At 39.7% G+C, this 22,457-nt stretch overlaps 1 protein-coding gene across 1 annotated transcript in view; it reads right to left on the bottom strand.

The window, feature by feature from the left end:
• BAIAP2L1 (BAR/IMD domain containing adaptor protein 2 like 1) overlaps positions 1 to 22,457 on the bottom strand; it is a 91,959-nt gene that overhangs the window by 20,624 nt on the left and 48,878 nt on the right. The window contains exons 4-8 of the mRNA XM_045992983.1: positions 4,801 to 4,862; positions 4,620 to 4,691; positions 3,175 to 3,312; positions 2,350 to 2,502; positions 471 to 638 (exon numbers count right to left, since the gene is read on the bottom strand). Of these exons, the coding sequence (XP_045848939.1) occupies positions 471 to 638; positions 2,350 to 2,502; positions 3,175 to 3,312; positions 4,620 to 4,691; positions 4,801 to 4,862 (593 nt within the window). The remainder of the gene's footprint in view (positions 1 to 470; positions 639 to 2,349; positions 2,503 to 3,174; positions 3,313 to 4,619; positions 4,692 to 4,800; positions 4,863 to 22,457) is intronic.

The raw sequence follows: 22,457 nt of genomic DNA, 5'->3' as shown, positions 1-22,457 counted from the left end.
GCACAGGACCCAAATTTCCATGTCTGCACAAAGTAATAAAGCCAAGGTTCAAGGAGTGGCAAACTACAATGTTTGATTTCATTACCTTGAATACTTTGGTGGCTACTTTTTTCTGAAGTGCATTATGTTGTGATGAATGGCACCAGACTTTTGCTAATTATTTTCTAAGACACCTATGCCTCCTTCACTGGGGATAAACTTACGAAGTTAGAATCATTACAATTAAAAACAGTAAAAATAACATTTCCAAAACAAGGATAATAGAGCTGGACACAGCACTACGCAGTGCTGAGCACTGCATAGCTAAGGTCAAGTCTGAAGGTAAGGGGATCAGAGTGAGACAAGGGAGGCCCTAGAGGAGGGAAGGACCTGTGACTGCCACCACTGAAGGCCTTCATCCTTCGTGCAAATTTGGCCCCAGTCCTATCAGTAAACACACAACTGAAATCTCGGAGAAAACCCATCCCTACCACGCTGCTTCTCTCGATCATCGGTGAGGGCTGGGGCGTCCCGGACACGGGGGTAGAGATCGGGGTCCTTATTTCCTCGATCATATTCATGATCTTCTCAGGAACTTTGGTAGCATCACCACACGTTTCCTGCCACCGGGGCAGCTTGGAATTGAGTAATTCTGCAGACTGTGAATCAGAGGGAAACATAACAAAACACAAATGTGTACTGTTCAAGGAGCTGAGAAAAGTCATGTCAAATATTAGTGATTATGTTTTACTGGCTTGCCACCAGAAGTGTGAGAGCTCTGTGTCAAATTCAGGGAGCCCTTAACCATCTATGCGCTTCTGCCCCATGTTATTTGCTGCGGGAGCCGTGGGCCCCCCCGTCCTACACGAGCTGCCCTCTCCCTCAGAGTGAAGGCAGAGTTGGAGACTGAGCAGAACGAGCTCAAACAGGAAAATGGAAGGGTTGAGCGATCTTATTAAGCCCCACTGTCTCCCGAGTGACCCCAGAGATGCTGATCAGTGCTTTCTTCCTCCCACTCCTAAGAGAGGGCAAAACCCTCACCCCAAACCACCTATGGCCTTGGACTGTAGCCCTGACACGCTGATTGCTTGGGCCTGCTTTGTCCAAAGAGCCACTAAAAGGACTAGGATGCTGGAGCCAGAAAAAAGGAAGGCACAGAAGTGGTTTTCTGAGAGGTGAAGACCCTTCCAGTGGAGAAAAGAAGTGGACTTTGTTGCTAAAAAGCGTAACTGGAATCCAAGGTTAAGCATAGGCGTCTGCCACCAACTAGAGCTCTCTGCAAATAGGTCAGGTTGCCTTAACAGAGTTAGCACCCCAACACTGGCAGGGCTAGGCCACAGGAAGAGCTTCAGGGTCACTTAACTTATGACCCTGTCCAGCAGGACACCCTCACCATGGAAACGGACACTGCTGAACCGAGTACAAAGTGATCGTCCAATACTGCAATTCTTTCCTTTCCTCTAACAATGTTAGATCTTAGGGCTTTAGATTTGGTAGATGAATGGTCCTTAAAGTTGCAAAACTTTATGGAATGTGTAACATATGACTGATGGGTACACACAAGGCCAAGTTTTTTTCCCCTGAAAAAGAGGAAGTTGCCTTATTTTTAAGCTCTTAGGAAGCTTCTACCATGGAATACTCCCTAAATTATTGTAAATAACAATGAATATTTGACTTTACTCAATGCTAATTTTAGATGCTTATACAGGCCCAATAAAATTTATAATAAAAAAAAAAAGGAAAGGAAAGTAACATATATCTCGTAATGATTCCTGGGTGTAAAACCTCACAATCATGTGTGCTGGAAGGAGGGCAGTTAAGCCAGTTCTGCAGGTGATGAGATCACGAGGAAACACCTTGAAGAGGAATGAAAAAGGAACCACAACTGTCATGCTGTGAATGGGTCTGCAGCTGGGACAGAACTTCCAGGGACACCTCTGTGCATGGACTCCCATGGCAGACACTCAAACTACCCAGGTGGGGTGGGCCTGGGGCCCCTGGGACTCATCCCATGCTCTGGTGAAGACACTGAGCTGAGGATGCATCAGAAAGAGTCTGAGAAAAGCTGACTCGCAGGTGAGAAAAGAAAAATAGTACTAATTCTCGATTATTAAGCATTATTTTATGAAAGATTCTAAATACATACTACTAAATTAATCTTGTAAGCAATATTTACTCATTTCATTCACATTTCTGAAAGTTTACATATCCACATGGGCCAAGAGGTATTTTTTTGGCATCTCTGCTCATCGGCAAACTAGGCCCACCGCTTTACATTGAGACTCATGTGGAAAGTGAAGCATTCCAAGGGCGTTTGAATACGAAATTAAATTATTAATAATGCAACAAAACTTGCTATCACAAACCCACCTGTAAATGATAATAATGTAAGTGATTTGCAAAGCTACAGTGTTTGTCGACCAGAAAGCAGAAGCGCCTTTTCTCTTCAAGTAGAGCTTCTTTGCAACCATCTGCAATAAATTTCTGGATTTCGCTCTGGCGAGACGTAACGGTTTCTACATACTAGGAAAATAAATAATAATCATACAAGTATGTCATGAGGAATCAAATAGCTGAACAGCCAGACATTTATCTTGTGCCGTCTTTACACGTGGTTTATTTTGAAATGGAGTAAACACTAAATGCAGATAAACATGAGATAAAATAACAAAGTTGGAACCTGACCTGAGCAGGTATCACCATTCCCATTACGATCCCTGACTCATGTGTGGAAGGACGTTGCCAAAGGCCTTACATTCTGCGCTGGGCAATCTGTACAAAATATTACTTCATGCTTCAGGCATAAGATTGTGTTCCATTGGAAAATCAAGGGCTTTGAAACCAGAAAGTTCAAATTTAAACCCTAGTTCTAAGTAACAACCACGTGACTTGGCCTAAGCCCCATTTTCTTCAACTGTAACATGGGGAGAGTAACGCTAATCATGGCACATCTCTTACCAACACCCCCCCCCCACCGCCCCCGAATCAGGAGAAAATGCCAATGTTTTTAGGAGGCTAATTATTAACCCTGGAAAACTCCGTAGCCTTCAGCTCAAACCAAGTAAAATACGCTCATTTTTAACTTCAACAGCAGCACAGCTGTGAGTGGATGAAATATAAGCCGACTGAGCTAAGTAAGCATCTCTGTAAATTGCACAAATTCTCAACAAAATAAAATAGTGCTGAAGAGTTCACCTCAATTTCTTTGTGTTCGTATTTGAGTGCATTTCGTCCTCCTTGACTTTTCCTTCTGATCTTCTTCAACTCTGCTTGAGATTTCTCCAGAGAGTCTAATTTATTCCTGTGTTCCGTTTGGTATCTTTTGAGAGTTGCCTGTAAGTTAAATGTTGTGCTGATTTGAGCGCAGCACCACCCAAGCTGCTGGGGCAGTTACAGCGGCTGACATTGCCACTGGGCGTCGCCCTGCACACCCTCACCTCATACCGCTCCCTCCCTTCAGCATGTAGCTTTGTCTGACCTAAAGTCCCCTGTTCATACAAGGGGCGACTGACCCCAAGGGAAGCTCTTAGAAGAAAAAAACATCTTTTCTTTTATTCCTTGTTTTCTCAAATTTTTTAGGACACTGAACGTTAAGTGCTTTGGTGAATAAAAAAACAGTATTAAGTCACATGCTTCTGTTTTATGATTTACAATTTTAAAAAACAGAATGAACAAGTGCAAGAACTTCAGATTATTGTGGGTGCTGTGTAGCAAGGTGTTTTTGGAGCTTCACAGACCTGGGTTAGAATTCTGGTGAAATCCTTCACCAGATCTGTGTGATCTCAGCAACTACTTATTTCTTTAAAGTTCATGTTTTCCCTTTAATCTGTACAGTGAGGATAAGAATGGCTACATTATGGAGTTTCTGTAGGGATAAAAATCTGATAATGTATGGAAAATGCTTGCCATTACATCCCCCTCAGCCGCTGTCGACTGTCCTGCCACCTTCTCCAGAGTACACAGAGCACAGGCACACAGGGGCAGTGGGGTGATTTCAGGGTAACTACGCCGCTTACTGCTGCATGGGGGTCTTGGTGAGAAGGGGACTCTGAATGGCAAAGAAAGCAGCTATTTTATAGCAGATGAGAGAGATGGAAAGCGCCACATGACAGGGCTGAGGGTCAGGCAGAAGAAGCAAACAGCTGGGGTCATCAATACCTGGTGACAGGCAAGGGACACCACACAGGAGCAGTCTCTGCTGAATGGACCTGGGAGCCCCGGGGAGCCCTAGATGGTGTTCTCCCACCCACATCCCGCATCCCGAAGTGCTGGTTTGTGAAAGCAACAGCTGCAGCTACACTAATACAGATGCAGCTGTTGTCCCCGTACCCGTGTTCTTTGAAAACAATGCTTTCTAGAAGCAGGAGGATTCCTTGCAATATTTTCCTCTCTGCTTTTTAATAAAGAGCCCAGGTGTTAAAGCAAACAGGGCACCCAGCTCCAAGGGACCTTGTCAGTTTCATGCCATCTGTGTATATACTCAACACTAAGCTCTGTCCATGTTTTCTGCTGCTGGATAAACTGTGAGAGCAAGTTCTCCTCCAGCTCAGAGATCAGGCGGGCCCAGCCTCCCGGAACGCCAGGCCCCCATGATCCATACCCACCTCCAAACACGGAGGTGGAGAAAACCATGTACTCACATTCATGTATTTTACATCAAGTTCCGTCTTCTTCTCCAGCTCATGTATAATTTCTTTATGGAATTTTTTGAACTGTTAACAAAAGCAATTAAAAAGTCACACCAGATTTGAGACATGAAGCAACATAAAATTTAGAAATTAAATATATTTTATTTTATAAGTATAAAAATAGTTTACATACATTTTCATCAAGACTCTCATTGAGTTTCTTGTGGGTACTTGAAATCTCTATGAGAACATGGCCTGTGAAGAAAACCAGATGTTAACGGGAAAAGTCACTGTGTGGATTTTGTAAAGATATTAAACAAAGTAAAATAATGGAATGAAGCACAATCTACTGCTGTCCTCCAGTGCCTGGAAGCATCAGGCCCTGGCATGTCAGAAACACCGACGGCATGCCCATGGTTGGGCTGAGGCCAGAGGGACCCAGGACCTAGCAAACTTACTCTACAACACTGTTCATCCAAAGAATGCCAACTTTGTCTTCAAATTCATATCATGTTTTCTATATTTTCTCATTCCCTAAGCTGAATCTATTTATCTGATTTAATTTTTAAATTCTCTTATGCAAGATTATCATGGTCATTATAGTAACTAACTATAGGAACAAATGACTTATTTTTATCTAATCCCCAGAGTAATCTGATTATCTGTCAGGCATAAAAGATAAAGGTTATTTTTTCTCATATTAGTTCTTATATCATTTTGGAAAATATTAATACCATGGGAAAATGCAACAAGGACAGTGCTCTGCCTCACATCTCCAGGGACTACATCAATTCTTTGAAAAAAGTACAGTCACATGGAGAATGTTCCAGAATTGAGCTTTACTCCAAAAGGAGCAAGACAACCACTTGATTTCCAAAGTACATCTCTTGCAGTTTGAGGCAGTGTGATGCATCTCTGCTCCTAAACTCTGATAAAGGTGAACAAGAGCCTCTCTCTGTTCACTTATCTATAGGAATGAAATGGGTCTGATAACTCAGAACTGGAAAAAATAGTATCATATTGGAACAACCACCAGACCATATGTGTTCAAACAACCTCACTTGGAACAATCACCAGACCACATGTGTAACAAAATGTGTTGGGTAGACCCTCCCACAGTTTGGTAGGAATTCCTTGGGTAAACTGAAATGCTCCAGATGAAGAATTAAAATTAAGACCGTGGTAGATACGGGGAAAGAGAAAGAACACCAACTAGACTGTGACTTCAGCTATCACCTTTACACAAATGATACTATGGTGCTCTGTTTCAGAAAGAGTTAAGACATGTGACTCCTGGGGCGCCTGGGTGGCTCAGTTGTTAAGTGTCTGCCTTAGACTCAGGTCATGATCCCAGGTTCCTGGGATCGAGCCTCATATTGGGCTTCCTGCTCGTCGGGAAGCCCGTTTCTCCCTCTCCCACTCTCCCTGCTTGTGTTCCTTGTCTCTCTATCTCTCTGTCAAATAAATAAATAAAAATCTTAAAAAAAAAAAAAAAAACACACATGACTCTCAAATGGCCAGTGTCGTCTCCCTACCCCATCTTCAGACTAAGAAATTCAGCCCCTTCCTGAACATGTCCACCTGGATGTCTCATTAGGTACCTCTAAAAGTGAATTCGCCCCATATTCTCCAATCCCAGCTCTTGGCTGCCAGCTCACATGGGGCTGACACCCTTGGGGTGGACACTTCACCCATATGTCACACTCAACAGCAAAAGACTCATTCCCTTGTGCATGTGTGTCATCACTTGGGCCAGCCTCTAGGGGGAAATCACGCCCCTTACTCATCCTGCTCCCTTGAGCAACAAATGTGCCAGCCCTTCCCTGCCTGGGAGAGAGTGTATGTGGGAATGGCTTCTGAAGTCTCTGTGAGCCCAATCATCTGTCCCATGGGGGTGGGGAAAGAGGCTCCCTAGTCTGTCCCCCACCACTTGGACATTCAAACCCACCACTTGGACCTCTTAGGTCTTGCCCCTCAAGCTCTTATCATTTCTCTTGACTCCCAGTTTGTTCTCTTCCAGACCCTCTTCCTCAGGGATGCCACGGATCCCTCAAAATCAACTGTACCAGGTCATTTCCCCAGTCCCTGTGGTGTCCCAGATAAACCAACTCCTCAGCATGAAGCCCACCGTGAACAACGCCACCTAAAAATAACCATGGCTTGATGGGGACAGAGACTCTCCTCATAAGGTTATAGGTACATAACTTCTAAGTCCCTAAGCAGCCTGTGATTCTAGGGACCTCTAACAGAATAGCCTGCTGGATAAACCTGAGAGTGAGGGCAGACACATCCCCAGCACTCACCCCTACCACACCAAGTTATTAAGATACCCACTCTCCATCCTGAATGACACCAACTTCATTTCTCCCATAATTAAGTTCTCCTAAAGCTCAACATGAAACAAATCAGAGTTCTTCACAAAGGAAGCCTTCCCGTGACCAAGAATATAATTATATTAATATGTCATTTTGTCATTTAGTGATTTCAGATACTGAAATAGTCTGAGTTACTTTCACATCCATTTTAAACCCATAAATAACTCCTGGCTGGAGATGAAAAACAGCAGCAACAAAATCCCCACTTCAGTTACTTGAAAAGTAAGCACTCCATTCTTGGCAAGTCAGATCTACTTCTTAAAAAAAGTCTAAAAATAATTGAGCTTAAATCAGAGTGATTCAGGCTACACATTCAAGGCACTCATTTTTCCTCCCAAACCATCATGAACTTTATCACTACAACCTTGTGTAATGTGGATCTCTGGGAAGCATGTTGCCAAAACAAAAGCATGTGCTAGTTTCTCAGGTGAAAGCCAGCACTGCCCAACCTGGTGCTCAGGCCCTGAGGCCCCTCCCGACGGGGGCGGTTTTCTCCCTTCAGGCAGCTTGGTGGAAAGGCTCCCTGAAACAGCCCATTCACTCTGTGGGCAGGAACGGAACACCTGACCTTATCCTTGTTATTCCTGTCCCTCACAGTTCGTGGAATTTAAATGCTGACTTTATGGCAGCAGCCGTCCTTGGTCAAAAGAAGGATTAGAAAACATCTTTACTGTGATTAGGGGAGCTGCCAAAAGTGTATCTTGAAACAGAAAATGAAAACAGCCTTTATGTTCAATCTACAGAAGTTTATTCTTAAATACAGCAAGTGTTACTTTATGTCTAAAATGTGGCATCACACACGTTTATTTACTCCTAGCCCTGTAACCTAATTTTTCATAAATTACATTTGAGAAGAAAAAATTTTTTTTTCAAGGAGAGGGTGGAGCACAGCCCAGATTCTAATGGAGCAAAACTAAATACACACCCAAACAGGAACCAATGTGCTGGTCTCAGAAATCATAGCACTGTATGTACTGGATCAACCATTTCCTTTTTCCCTTTTAGGTTCTGAGTAAACATTCTGGGAAGAAACACGTAGTAAGTACAGTAATATGACTCAGTCTGAGTAAATTACATTCTTAAATGGCAATATTAAAGTAATTTAAATATATATATATATTTCAAAATCATGAACTTGACATTGCTAAAAGTCAATGTCTACCATCAGTTTTTCCCTAAAATTCATACAAATAGCTGACAGTGATATCACTCCAATTTTAGGAGCTATGAACACACACGTCCAAAAATTTGGACAATACTATATAAAGATATGAATTTAGTCAATAAACAGAATGGACTTTTAAACAGTTAAATAAAATTAGAGAGTATTACTGATAAGAACGCATAGAAAGTTTTCATTTAAAGTATAGATTAGTCACTGGACTATTAATATATCTTCTACTAGATAATTCTTCATCAATTCATGGTATAAATTAGAGAAACCAAATGGAGATTATTAATGGACATGAGTAGCACAGAACAGGCACTAAATGTGCAGGCATACATATTTCCATTTATATTCAATCATGGATAATCAGAATACTGTATTTCCAGAAAGCACAGAGCATTGACTGAGTCATACACTACTTCCTCCATATTATTGCAAGTGGAATCAGACAAAAAAATGACAAGGTGGAAGCCAACCTACTGTGGACCTAAAGTTACACGCTATGAATTAAAGTAAACCTGACCAGGCTCTCTGCTCAGCAGGGAGCCTGCTTCCCTTTCTCTCTCTCTCTCTGCCTGCCTCTCTGCCAACTTGTGATCTCTCTCTGCCAAATAAATAAATAAAATCTTAAAAAAAAAAAAAAACCTTTAAAGTAAACCTGACCAAAAATGTAGTTAGAAAAAGGGTATATTTTTTCCTGACAATTCTCAAAATATCTAATGTGATGAGGAGAAAATATAATGGAAGCAAAAGGAAACTACACGCAGATGGGATATGTTAAATACACAAGTCACCAGCACTGAATTAGTACAGAGGCAGATTAGTAACCATGAACATGTGACTAAACTTGAAAGGCTTTGCCTGCCTCTAAGAATAGCCCTCAGTAGCTGTCCACCCACAGTCCCTAGATGCGGTCAGAGGTGTTCTCCTCTGGTCAGTATCACTGACCAGTAACTGGTATAGTGTCACTATACCAGTAACAACATGCATGGAGGAATAGTGCAAAAAAAAAAAAAAAAAAAAAAAAAAAGCGATCGGGTAAGCATTTCATCCAACATTCCTCCAGATGCCTAGCCAGTGGTAGTATCACAGTACTAATTAATGTCTTGCATGGAGACTGTAATTATTCTACCACTGATTGTGATTTATAACATCCTATGAAAACAAGTGGGACAAACAGAAATTATACATTAGAATTATATAGTGTTTCAAAGTTCTTCCATAGTTTGAGATGAAAGTAAAATGCCAAGTAACATCTGACTTTGATAAGAAAAAATGCCACTGGGGTTTCCATGAAAAGAATAAAGAATAAAGCATCTAACTATCAAGTGAATAGAGAGGGAAAAAAACAACCAGTCAAAAAGAGGTCAACTGAAGACGTGAACACAGATAGAGCAAAAAGTAATTACACTGAATGTAAATGGACTATATAATCCAATTAAAAGATAAAGATTGTTAGGATTAAAAAAAACACACAATTAAATTTTGCTTATAAGAGATATACCTTAAATACAGGGATAGAGAGTAAAAGGATGGAGTAAGATACATAGCAAATACTAACCAAAAGAAAGCTGATGTAGGCTTATTAAACCCAAACAAGGCAAAGTAGTCAAAGAGGGTGAGAAACATTATTAGATATAAAAACAATCATTTCATAATGGGAAAAAGTTCAATTCATCTGGAAGATAGGAAACATTTTTATTTGTATGCATCATTAACATGGTCTCAACATATTTAAACTAAAACTGAATTATAAAAAGAAATAGATAAGTCAATAATAATTACAGGAGACTTCAATATACTTCTCTTAGTAAATGATTAGAACAAGCAGACAAAAATATCACTACAGATATAGATGACCTGAATGATAAATACACTTGATCTAGTGAACATATATAGAATATAGTATCTGGTAACTTCATTTTTAAAGCAAACAGTATGTTAAAAAGGTATCAAAAGAAAGGCTCACTGTATTTCAAAGGACTGAAATCATACTGAGTATGCTCTTTAACCACAGTAAAAGTAAACTAGGAATGATTAACAGACAGGTAACCAGAAAATGTCCATATACTGGAAATGAAGAAATGAACTTTCAAATAACCCACAGGTCAAAGAAGAAATCACAATAGAAGTTAAAATTATTTTGAAGTGAAATAACAAATATAGTATACAAGAACATGTAAGATGCAACTAAAGCTGTAATTAGAGGAGATTTATAGCCTTCAAATGCATATCAGAAAAGAATGGGTGAAAAAAAAATCAATGCTCTAAACACTCATTTCAAGAATTTAATGGAATACTATCTAATAATAAAAAGAAATTAACTACTGACAGATATAACATGGATAAATTTCCAAAATACAGTAAAAGAAAGAAGCCAGACTAAAAAAGCTACATATTGTATGATTTCATTTATAAAACATTCCATAAAAGGCAAAACTGACAGTATCTGATAAACAAATCTGCCTACTCTGTGACCTATAGCAATTTTACTCCCAGATATATTCCCAGGAGAAATGAGCACATTTGTTTATCAATAGACGAGCACAAGAATGTTCATAGCAGCTTTATTTGTATCTTCAACCCAGAAACAACTCAAACATCTATAAATACTACAATGGATAAATTGTAGAATCAACTTATACAATGGAGCAAGACCCAAAATCTAAATAGACCCAAATATAAACTCCTACCAAATCCTTGGCTAACACCTAAATTGCACACACATAAGGTGAGACTCTAAGAAAATCAGCAGCTGGAAAGATGTGGAGTTTAGCAGAGATTCTCAGACACACAGTACTAGGAATACAGAGTTGGGAATTCAAGTCCCACCAAGTGAGAAAGGCTTGGTAAACACCACAGACTTCCCCTTGACATCCAGTGGGCACACACCTTTGGAATAAGACTAAATCATAGGACTAAGGGAACCACCAGAAAAAAATATACAATTAAACCTCTACAAATCAGGGTTATACATTAGTATGCCTACTAGAATAAAACTTCACAATCTTAAGAGGAAGATAACAATTGAATCTCTACAAATTTTATCACAATATTCAGCACAGGAAAAAAAAATCAGTAGACAGGGTGAATGGCAAACCTATAAACTTTGTACTCCTTTTAGTGGTTTTTTTGGGGGGGGTATTCCAAAATATATTATTTTATAATTCTAATAATACTTAAATTTATTTAATATAAATAATTTGTAACATATAAATTGATACAACTTTTTTCCTTTTGTAACTGGTTTACTTAGTACCTTGTCCTCAAGGTTCACCCACCTTATAGGATGTGTCAGAATTTCCTTTCTTTTTAAGACTGAATAATATTCCCTTATATGGATATTCCACATTTTATTTATCCATTCATCACTTGGAAAAAAATGTTGATGGACACCTGAGTTCTTTCCACCTCTTGGCTATTGTGAGTAATGCTGCTATAAAAACATGGGTGTGCAAGTTATCTCTTCAGGATCTTCATTTTTTAAATAAATCTTTTTTTGGTTAAAGGTTTGATTTACTTATTTGACACAGAGGGAGAGAGAGAGAGCACAAGCTGGGGGTAGGGGCAGAGGGAGGGAGAAGCAGACTCCCCACTGAGCAGCAAGCGCAATGTGGGACTCCATCCCAGGACCCTGGATCACCAACCTGAGCCGAAGGCAGATGCTTAACCCACTGAGCCACCCAGACACCTTTTTATTTTTTGAATTCAAGTATAATTAATATACAGTGTTATAGTAAGTGGATGTAAATTTTAAATAATTCCAGAACTATTTTAGATATATCATAGATTGAGAAAATATATAAATATGTTAAGGTTATTGGGAGCCAATGTTCATACACATTTCCAAAATATGTACGTGCATATGGTTATTTTTGTATGTCCAAGTGTATATATGCATATATGTATATACATAGGTCTGTTTTTGTGTATATGTATGTTTACAGTATACACTATATATATGTATATATTTCCTAGCTCTGTTTGCTGAAAGGACCAAGATGATACCTCAATAGCACACCTAATATTCAAATTGTACCTTCTAATATCATTCTCCACTATAAAAGGAATTATCACTCCTCAGAAAAAAATGGCCATTGATTCCACAACTGAGAAGAGACAAAGTGAGCCTGGAACATACCATTATGCAAGAAAGTGAGGAAGTATACAAAAATAAATGAATGAATAAATGAGTGAACGAATGGATAAGAGTCAGCCTGAAGTAGCTCCTATTGGCCAAAATACAGGACAGTTTGAGCACGAAAGTAATTCAGGGCAGTAATAAGTTTTAATTTTTTTAAAATTTACTTATTTGACAAAGAGCGATCACAAGTAGGCAGAGAGGCAGGCAGAGAGAGAAAGAGGAGGAAGCAGACTCCCTGCCAAACAGAGAGCCCGATGCAGGACCCTGAGATCATGACCTGAGCCGAAGGCAGAGGCTTAATCCACTGAGCCACCCAGGCGCCCAGTAATAAGTTTTAAATCATTGAAAAAAATCTTGGAATCCATGGGCCCACAACAATAAAAAGAGGGAAGAAAGCAGGGTTCCCGCTAAAATTAAAACACCAAGTGCCAACTGGTAAACACGGAGGGAGCGTTAGAGAACCGTCGCTCAATAACAAGTAAACACTGGCCTGGGCAAAATTCATTAATAGATGCTAAATCTAAGGAACAAATGTTGATGAGCAATAAGATATTTGCATAGTCTGAAACTGTCCCCCCTCCCCCATGGCTTAGTAGTAGTAGTAGTAGTAGAAAAAAAATTAACTTTATAGTGAAGAAATCAGACAAACCGTTCACTAGGCCATCAAAATTAGTGTCACAAATGACAGGCAGATGAACACTTTATGCCCAGATCTGATATTCACAGGACCCAAAATGACGGAGACAGCATTCTAGCCAAGAAAGTACCTCCAGAATCTAATCACAAAGACCTGGCATTTCAGAAGTAAGATCTTGTGTTCCTGACCATTCGTCCCCTTTTAGGATTTCTGATACAGGTTTATTTCCTACCAATTCTTCAGTCAGTATTAAATTCATTTATTTATTTATTTTTGAAGAAGAATAAAGTTATTTCATCTTCCTCTGGTGGTCAACATGCTGGCTGATGAAGAAGTATGTTGAGTTCTCTGAGTCAAACAGAAGTTGCAGCTACAAACCTAAACACTTTTTTCCCTCTTGGAGAGGAGAGGAGTGAGTCCTTTTAGACACAGAACAAATGAACTTATATGTATCGGCCTAGGATAGGTTGCCCAAAGGACATTGTTCTCTTGTAATAAAAGGCCAGGAGCTACTGCTGATCTCTCAGGGACAGAACACAAGATGTTTAGGAAGAAGAACTCATAAAGATGAAAGGCTGGTCAAGGAGGCTGTAAAAGAACGGAGTGCTGTGAAAGCAAAAAGATTGAAAGCATTTTCAGAAAGTGAGGTGCTCTGGACTGTAATCACCCACAGAGAATTTAAGGGGCACAAAAATTGGGCAAAGATCAGAGCATCTGCAGGAAGATGCAATGGTGCCAGACAAGCCTCTGGTAAGTTCCTTCACCTCCTCTCTCCAGGTAACCTCATGGAGCATCGGTATTCTCAGCCGTATCGTGGTAACTAAATATGTGCTTCACAGGGTTGGTGAGTGTAATGCTTTCCTGTGCTCCGAAGAGAAGTACTGGCTGGTAAGGTGTGTGCATCCAGACATGAGTAGCAAATCAGTCCAATAATGCATAATACCCCAAAACAGATCCATATGGCTTTATTTTTGGGTGCGTACTAGTTTTCTGGAAATGAAGTCCACATACAAGGCATCAACTGAGAACTAGTTACCACATTCATTTCAACATTTTTTGTTCCTTATATACATACACATCTATGTATTCTTTCCTATACTTTAATATGCTTAAAATGTTTCAGAATTAAACATCTTAAACTTAAATTAACTCACATTAAAACTTACAAAAAAAGACAAATGGACACCTACCTCTCCTAAACTCAGCTCAGTGCTCCTCTTATGTTTCTTCCCCCATTCCTAGGGTCCCCAAAGGAGAAACTGTCCATCTCCTATTATCAAAAAAGAACACATACAGTATACTCTACTTTCCTCCACCTCATAGCCTTTCCCTTTATTAAACAAAATACTTGGCACCTCAGTTTTAAGTACTGACAATCTATAGTTAATCTGTATCAGGAATCACCCATTAGAGAACAGGTAACAGCTGACCAACCACTCACTGTTGGTTAGAAATGAACCGCTGAGGGTACTTCTGGTTTCTGCTCCAACATGTAAAAAGCTTGGAAATCATCATTCTCTTATTCACATCGAGACACAAGCTAAACAAATAAAAAAACAATAGTGCTTCTTAGATTCATTAGAGAATTATGTTCACAGGTAAAGATTTGCCCTGAAAACCAGAGACCGGCAATATGGAGAATCATAGTTCACTGGCAGCAGAAGCCAATGCTGGGGCCAGTATTGCTAGAAACTTTGCAACTGTAACAGATAGTTGCTGGAGGCTCAACCTGGAGCAGCTTGAGTTAAAAACTCCAGGGTGCTCAGTCTTACGGGGGAGTCTCACACTTTCATGACTATTACTGCTAAAAGCTCCCACCAAGTTCTTACTATGAAGACTAGAGAAAATCCTGGGGCTTCTGGCAGGGAAGGGGTAAAATAACCATTTTGAAATCCGCTCTGTTCTTGCTTTGTCCTGTAAAAGGAAGGCTAGCCCTCAAGAGCAACTGTTTTACTAAAGCTTTATCTGAACTGAGGAAGGACAATTAGCTAAATCTAGCCCTCTAGCCTTCCTGTCTCAAGTAAGTTGAGGGGAGGGAGGGATGAAGGCTAAGAAACTCTTCTGAAGGTCATACCCCAGGTACTGTGACCCACTAAAAACCAAGAACACCCCACAGAAGAAAAAATGGAGATTTAAATCTAAAATTATAGAATTATCTGCCTCCTCAATTACTTTACTATTTGTATCACCCATCAACAGGGTTTACATCTGACTTCACTTGGAAAGATTTTTGAAGGAAACCGAAAGATAAGAGGGGGTAGAGGGAAATAAAAACAAGGACATCAGAGGAAAACTGAAGTTTGAGGTTCTTCCAGAGAAAATCATTTAGGCCAGAAACTTGGATCTACATAAAGAAATGAAAATGAACAAAAGAAGCCTCATTTCAAAGGGAGTCAGTTCAATGCAGCAAAAGCAGTACTTAGAGGGAAATTTATAGCATTCAGTGTGTATGTTAGAAAAGAAAGACATAAAGTCAATAATAAAAGCTTCCAATTTAGGAAAAAGAGAAAGAACAATTTAAACTAAAGCAAGCAGAAGAAAAGAACTAATAAAGATTAGAGCATAAATGAAAACAGGAAAACAACAAAGAAAAGTCAATGAAATAAAAAACTAGTTCTTTAAAATACTCCTGGTAAACCTCCAGCTGGGCTAACCTAGAGAAAAAGACACAAATCATAGGAATAACTTGTTTTATTATGCTCGGCTTTATCACATTTTCCAGATATTACATTTTTTATAAATTGGAAGGTCTGTGACAACCCCAAGTGAAGTAAGTTTATTGGTGCCATTTCCCAACAGCATTTGCTCACTTTGTAACTGTCACATTTTGGTGACTCTCAAAATTATTCAAGCTTTCTCATTATTATTATATTTGTTATGGTGATCTGTGACCAGTGATCTTTGATGTTACTATTATAGTTGTTCTGGAGCACCATGAACCTCATCCATACAATATTGCAAACTTAATAAATGTTGTGCTCTCACTAGTCCGTGAACCAACAGCTCCCCTACCTCACTTCCTCTCCTCAAGCTTCCCTAAATTCTGAGAAAGACAATATTGAAATTAGGCTAATTAATAACCCTATAATGGCCTTAAAGTGTTTAAGTGAAAAGAAGATCCACACATCTCTCACTTTAAATAAAAAACTAGATGTGATTAAGTTTAATGAGGAAGGCATGTCAAAAGCCAAGATAGGCTGAAAGTGAGGCCCTCTTGCACCAAAAGTTAGCTGAGTGGTGAATGCAAAGAAAAGGTTCTTGAAGAAAATTAAAAGTGCCACTCCAGTGAACACACAAATGATAAGAAAACAATCTGCTTGCTGATATGGAGGTAGTTTTAATGGTCTGGATCGAAGAGCAAACTAGCCACCACATTCCCCTAAGCAAAAACCCAATCCAGGGCAAGGCCTAACCCTCCCTGAGCCCAGGAAGGCTGAGAGGTGAGGAAGCTGCAGAAGAAAAGCTGAAGCTAGCACTGGCTGGCTCATGAAGTTTAAGCGAAGAAGCTGTTCCCATAACATAAAAGTACACGGTGATGTAGAAATACAAGTGCTGACGCAGAAGCTGAGCAAGTTATCCTGAAGATATGACAGATCACTCATGACGGCTATGCTAAACAACAGATTTTCAGTGTAGACGAAATAGCCCAATATCAGAAGAAAGATCCCATTTAGGACTTTCAGGATCTTCATAGCTAAAGAGGAGATGTTGATCCCAGGCTTCAAAACTTCAAAGGACAGGCTGACTCTCTTGTCAGGGGATAATGCAGCTAGTAACTATGTTGAAGCCAATGCTCATTTACCATTCCCAAAGTCCTAAGGCCCTTAAGAATTAGAAGTCAGCTCTGCTTGTGTTCTGTAAATGCAACAACGAGGCCTGGATGACAGCATATTTACGTTATGGTTTAGAATACTTTAAGCCTACCGTTGAGATCTACTGTTCAGAGAAAAAGGTTCCTTTCAAAATACTACTGTTCACTGACAAGCCCTCTGGCTTCCCAGGAGCTCGGATAGAGAGGTACCATGAAATTAATGTTGTTTTCCTGCCTGCTAGCCCAACATGTATTCTGTAGCCCATGGACCAAGGAGTCATTTCAACTTTCAAGTCTTATCATTTAAGAAATATATTTCATAAGGTTATCACTGCCATAAACAGTGATTCCTTTAATGGATCTGGGCAAAGTAAATTGAAGGCCTTCTGGAAAGGATTCACCCTCTTAGATATCGTTAAGAACATCTGTGATTCATGGGAAAACTTCAGAATAGGAGTTTGGAAGAAGTTGATTCCAACCCTCAAGAATGACTTCGAGGGTTGAAGATTTCGGTGGAAGAAGCCACTGAAGATGTGGTGGAGACTTCCAAGAGAAGTGGAATCAAGAGCGGAACGTGAAGGTGGGACTGAATTGCTGCAATCCTGTGATAAAATCTGAACGGATGAGGATCTGCTTCCTGTGAATGAGCAAAGAGTGGTTTCTTGAGATGAAATTTACTCCTGGTGAAGATGCTGTGAAGACTATTGAAATGACAACAAAAGATTTAGAATATTACACAAACTAAATTGACAAGGGGTGCCTGGGTGGCTCAGATGGTTAAGCGTCTGCCATCGGCTCAGGTCATGAACCCAGGGTCCTGGGATGGAGCCCCGTGTCGGGCTCCCTGCTCAGTGGGGAGCATGCTTCTCCCTCTCCCTCTGCCTGCTGCTACCCTTGCTTGTGCTCCCTCTTTCTTTCATAAATAAATAAATCTTAAACAAAACAAAACTAAGTTGTCAAAGGAGCAGCAGGGATTGAAGGACTGACTTCAATTTTGAAAGAAGTTCTACCGTGGGCAAAATGCTATCAAACAGCACTACATGCCACAGAGAAATCATTTATGAGAGAGTTAACTGATGTGGCAAGCTTCACTGCTGCCTTATTTTAAGAACTCGCCACAGCCACCCCAACCTTCAATAGCCACCCCCTGATCAGTCAGCAGCCATCAAAATCGAGGCAAAACTCTCCTCCAGCAAAAAGATCACAACCCACTGAAAGTTCACATGATGGTTAGCATTTTTTAAGCTATATTTTTAAATTAAGGTATGTACTTTTTTTTAAGACGTTATGCTATTGTACACATAAAAGACCATAGTAAAGTGTAAGCATAACTTTTATATGCACTGGGACACCAAAAAATATATTTGACTGGCTTTATTGTGGTGGTCTAGAACCAAACCCACGATATCTAGAACCAAACTTGTACTCATATCAGAAATGAAAGAGCAGAGCGCCTGGGTGGCTCAGTGGGTTAAGCTGCTGCCTTTGGCTCAGGTCATGATCTCAGGGTCCTGGGATCGAGTCCCACATAGGGCTCTCTGCTCAGCAGGGAGCCTTCCCTCTCACTCTCTCTGTCTGCCTCTCTGCCTACTTATGATCTCTCTCTGTCAAATAAATAAATAAAATCTTTAAAAAAAATAAATAAATAAAAAGAAAGAAATGAAAGAGCGGCCATCACTTCTGATCCCCTTGGACATTAAAAGAATATAAAGAACGCTATGCCACAAATTTGATAACTGAGATTAAACAGACCAAGTCCTTGAAAGATACAATCTACCAAAGCTCACACAAGAAATAGATCATCTGAATAGGCCTATATCTAATAAACGAACCAACTCGACAATTAACAATCATCCAAACACAGAAAGCAAGAGGCCCAGATGGTTTCACTGGTGCATTCTACCAAATATTTAAATATTTGGAGAAATGATACCAGTTCTCTACAATCTGTTCCAGGAAATAGAAACAAAGTGAACACTTTCTTATTTATTTTACGAGGCCACCATTAACCTAATACCAAAACCAGGTAAGGACACAGCAAGAAAAGGATGGCTGGGTAGTTCAGTTGGTTAAAGCATCTGACTTCAAGTCATGATCTCAGGGTCTTGGGATAGAGCCCCACACCAGGCTTCACACTCAGTGGGGAGTCTGCTTGTCTCTCTCCCTCCCTTCTCCCCAGCTGATGTTCCCTCTCTCTCAAATGAATAAATAAAATCTTTAAAAAAAGATACACCAAGAAAGACAAACTATGGACCAGTATCTCTCATAGAGATGCAAAAATCCTCAACAAGGTACTAGCAAACAATTTCCAGTAAGGTATGAAAAGAATTACATACCGTGACCAGTGGAATTTATTCTATGTATACAAGACTGGTTCAACACTCAAAAGTCAATCAAAGTAATTCATCACATCAGCAAGCTAAAGAATAAAATAAAAATCATGTGATCCTATCACTGACCTTACACCTTCACAAAAATTATACTCAAAATCTATCATAGACTTAAATGCAAAATGAAAAACTATAAAACTCTAAGAACATCAGAGAAAATCTATATGATTTTGGTTTAGCACTAAATTCTTAGAGACAACATCAAAAGCATGATCCACGAAAGAAAAAAACTGGTAAGTTGGACTTCATTAAAATTAAAAAACAGTCTGTGAAGCACCTGGGTGGCTCAGTTGGTTAAGGATCTAACTCTGGATTTCAGCTCAGGTCATGATCTCAGGGTGGTAAGACTGAGCCCCATGTGGGACTCTGTGCTGGGAATGGAGCCTGCCTAAGATTCTGTCTTCCTCTGTCCCTCCTCCGCCCCCTCTAAAATTAAAATCTGGTCTGTAAAGGACACTCTTAAGATAATGAGAAGACAAGCCAGACTGGGAGAAAACATCTACAAGGCACATATCTGATGAGGAACTTATATTCAAAATACACATAAAGAACCATTAAGTCAAAAAGATACATAAAGATAAAATATATACAAATAGATACAAAAAGATAAAGAACCATTAAAACATAATGACAACAAACTCAATTAAAATATGAAATAAACAGAGACCTTATCAAAAAAGATAAACAGATGGTAAATAAGCATGTGAAAAGATGCTTCACATCATATACCATTAGGAAATTGCAAATTAAAACGAGACACCATTACACACCTATCAGAATGGCTAAAATCCAGAAAACTGACAACACCAAATGCTGAGAATGTGGAGCAACAGGAACTCTCATTCATTACTGGTAGGAATGCAGAACGGCACAGCCACTTCATAAGACAGTGTGGCAGTTTCTTACAAAGGTATGAGGTCTTACCATTCAATCCAGTAACTGGGCTTCTAGGTATTTATCCAAATGACTTGAAATCTTTTGTCCACAGAAAAACCTGTACACGGATATTAACAGCAGCTTTTTCCTAGTGCCAAAACTTGGAAGCAACCAAGATGAATGGATAAACTGTAGTGCATATGTACAACTGAGTATTATTCGGGGATAATATAGAAACAAGCTATTAAGCCACAGAAAGACATGCAGCAAGCTTAAATGTATACTGCTTAGTAAAAGAAGCCAGTTTGAAAAGACTTTGTACTATTAAATCCCAACTAAATGTATTCTGGAAAAGGCAAAACTACACAGACAATAAAAAATCAGTGGTTGCCAAAGAGGGTGTGTGTGGGGGGATGGATAGTAGTGATAAACATATGTCATTAAACATTTGTCAAAACTCATGTTAATACAAACAGTAAACCTTCTATGGACTTAAGTTGACAACAATGTATTGATATTGGTTCATCACTGAGTGAGGGAGAGACGAGTCTGTAGGAAGTCTGGGTAAGAGCTGCTCAATTTTCTATAAACCTAAAACTGCTCTAAAAAAAAAAGAAATTTATCAAAATCAAAATAACACAAAACAAGAGAACAGCCATCTGGAACTAGCAATAATTAGGAAGTAGTACCCAGTTCGGAGGAAAACACAGGCAGTGTCTGAATATTTCTGAAGTTACTCATGGACAAGAACTTCATCTCCTGATCCCAGTCCCCTATGTAATGCCAGTGCCCACCTGGCACATAATAGTTCTTAAAAGTCTGATCAGTAAATAAGTACATTGAATAAATGAATGAAAGGTAATTGCCGTGAAAGAGAATATAAAGAAGTACAGTAGGGGCAGGGAAAGAAAACTGGCAAGTTTGACCCATCATGAGGTGTTATCTGTAATATTGAATTTATTGCTGTACACGTAGGTGTTACAGAAATTCCTATAGGAAGAATGATTTCTGTTGAAACTTTATGCCTGGTCCTCGACTCCTCCCCCGCTCTTAACAACTGGTTTTAGATAGAGAGGCTTCTGTTGTGGCAGTAGAGACCCCGGCTGTATCTGGAGTGTGAGCACCTGGCATTCATCTCTAGGAACCTAAGCCCCAGAAGAACAAGCTCTCTTGGGCAGGGCTGGCACCCACGCAGATGGGTTTCCATCCTTAGAGCCTCCAGGAGCAAATTCCTGGCAGCTTTTGTTTTCTATCACCAAGGTTTAATAACACTGAGGTCTGGTCTCAGAATCCTGAGCCATTAACAACCCATTAAGGAACCCCCTACCAAAAAAAAAAAAACCCCAAAACAAGGGACATTTTTGTTTAAAAAATTTTCATTCTGCCAAACAAGAAACTACGGTACCAGACTATGTGGGTTCAGGGCTGGACACCTGGCAATCCAGGTTGTGAGGATTAAGTGTCCTAACAGGGAAAAGTGCCAAGAGCAAGACGCAGGCTAAACACTCAGAGTCAGCTTCCTTCCAGCTTTCTGATTTCGGGTAAAAGGTGAGAATGGAAAGATAATGCAGAAAAGGAGGAAGTTAGTATAAACCACTTACAGACCAGGAAGTCTGGAATAAAAGAAAAGTGAACTCATACAGCAATTCAGTAACGTGGCAGGATACAAAGTCAATGTACAGAAATCAGTGGCTTTCTTATACACTAACAATGAAAATACAGAAAGGGAAATTAGAGAATCGATTCCATTTACTATAGCACCAAGACCCATAAGATACCTGGGAATAAACCTAACCAAAGAGGTAAAGGACCTGTACTCGAGGAACTACAGAATACTCATGAAAGAAATTGAAGAAGACACAAAAAGATGGAAGACCGTTCCATGCTCTTGGATTGGAAGAATAAACATTGTTAAAATGTCTATACTGCCTAGAGCAATCTATACTTTTAATGCCATTCCGATCAAAATTCCACCGGTATTTTTCAAAGAGCTGGAGCAAATAATCCTAAAATTTGTATGGAATCAGAAGAGACCCCGAATTGCTAAGGAAATGTGGAAAAACAAAAACAAAACTGGCGGCATCACGTTACCCGATTTCAAGCTTTACTACAAAGCTGTGATCACCAAGACAGCGTGGTACTGGCATAAAAACAGACACATAGACCAGTGGAACAGAGTGGAGAGTTGGACCCTCAACTCTATGGTGAAATAATCTTTGACAAAACAGGAAAAAATATTCAATGGAAAAAAGACAGTCTCTTCAATAAATGGTGCTGGGAAAACTGGACAGCGATATGTAGAAGGATGAAACTCGACCATTCTCTTACACCGTACACAAAGACAAACTCGAAATGGATAAAAGACCTCAACGTGAGACAGGAATCTATCAGAATCCTAGAGGAGAACATAGGATAGGCAGTAGCCTCTTCGATATCAGCCACAGCAACT

Source organism: Meles meles, chromosome 21 (genome assembly GCF_922984935.1).
Source record: "Meles meles chromosome 21, mMelMel3.1 paternal haplotype, whole genome shotgun sequence".
Lineage (NCBI taxonomy): Eukaryota > Metazoa > Chordata > Mammalia > Carnivora > Mustelidae > Meles > Meles meles.
The sequence above is the reverse complement of the archived record's forward strand: the minus strand, read 5'-3'. Positions and strand labels throughout refer to the sequence as shown.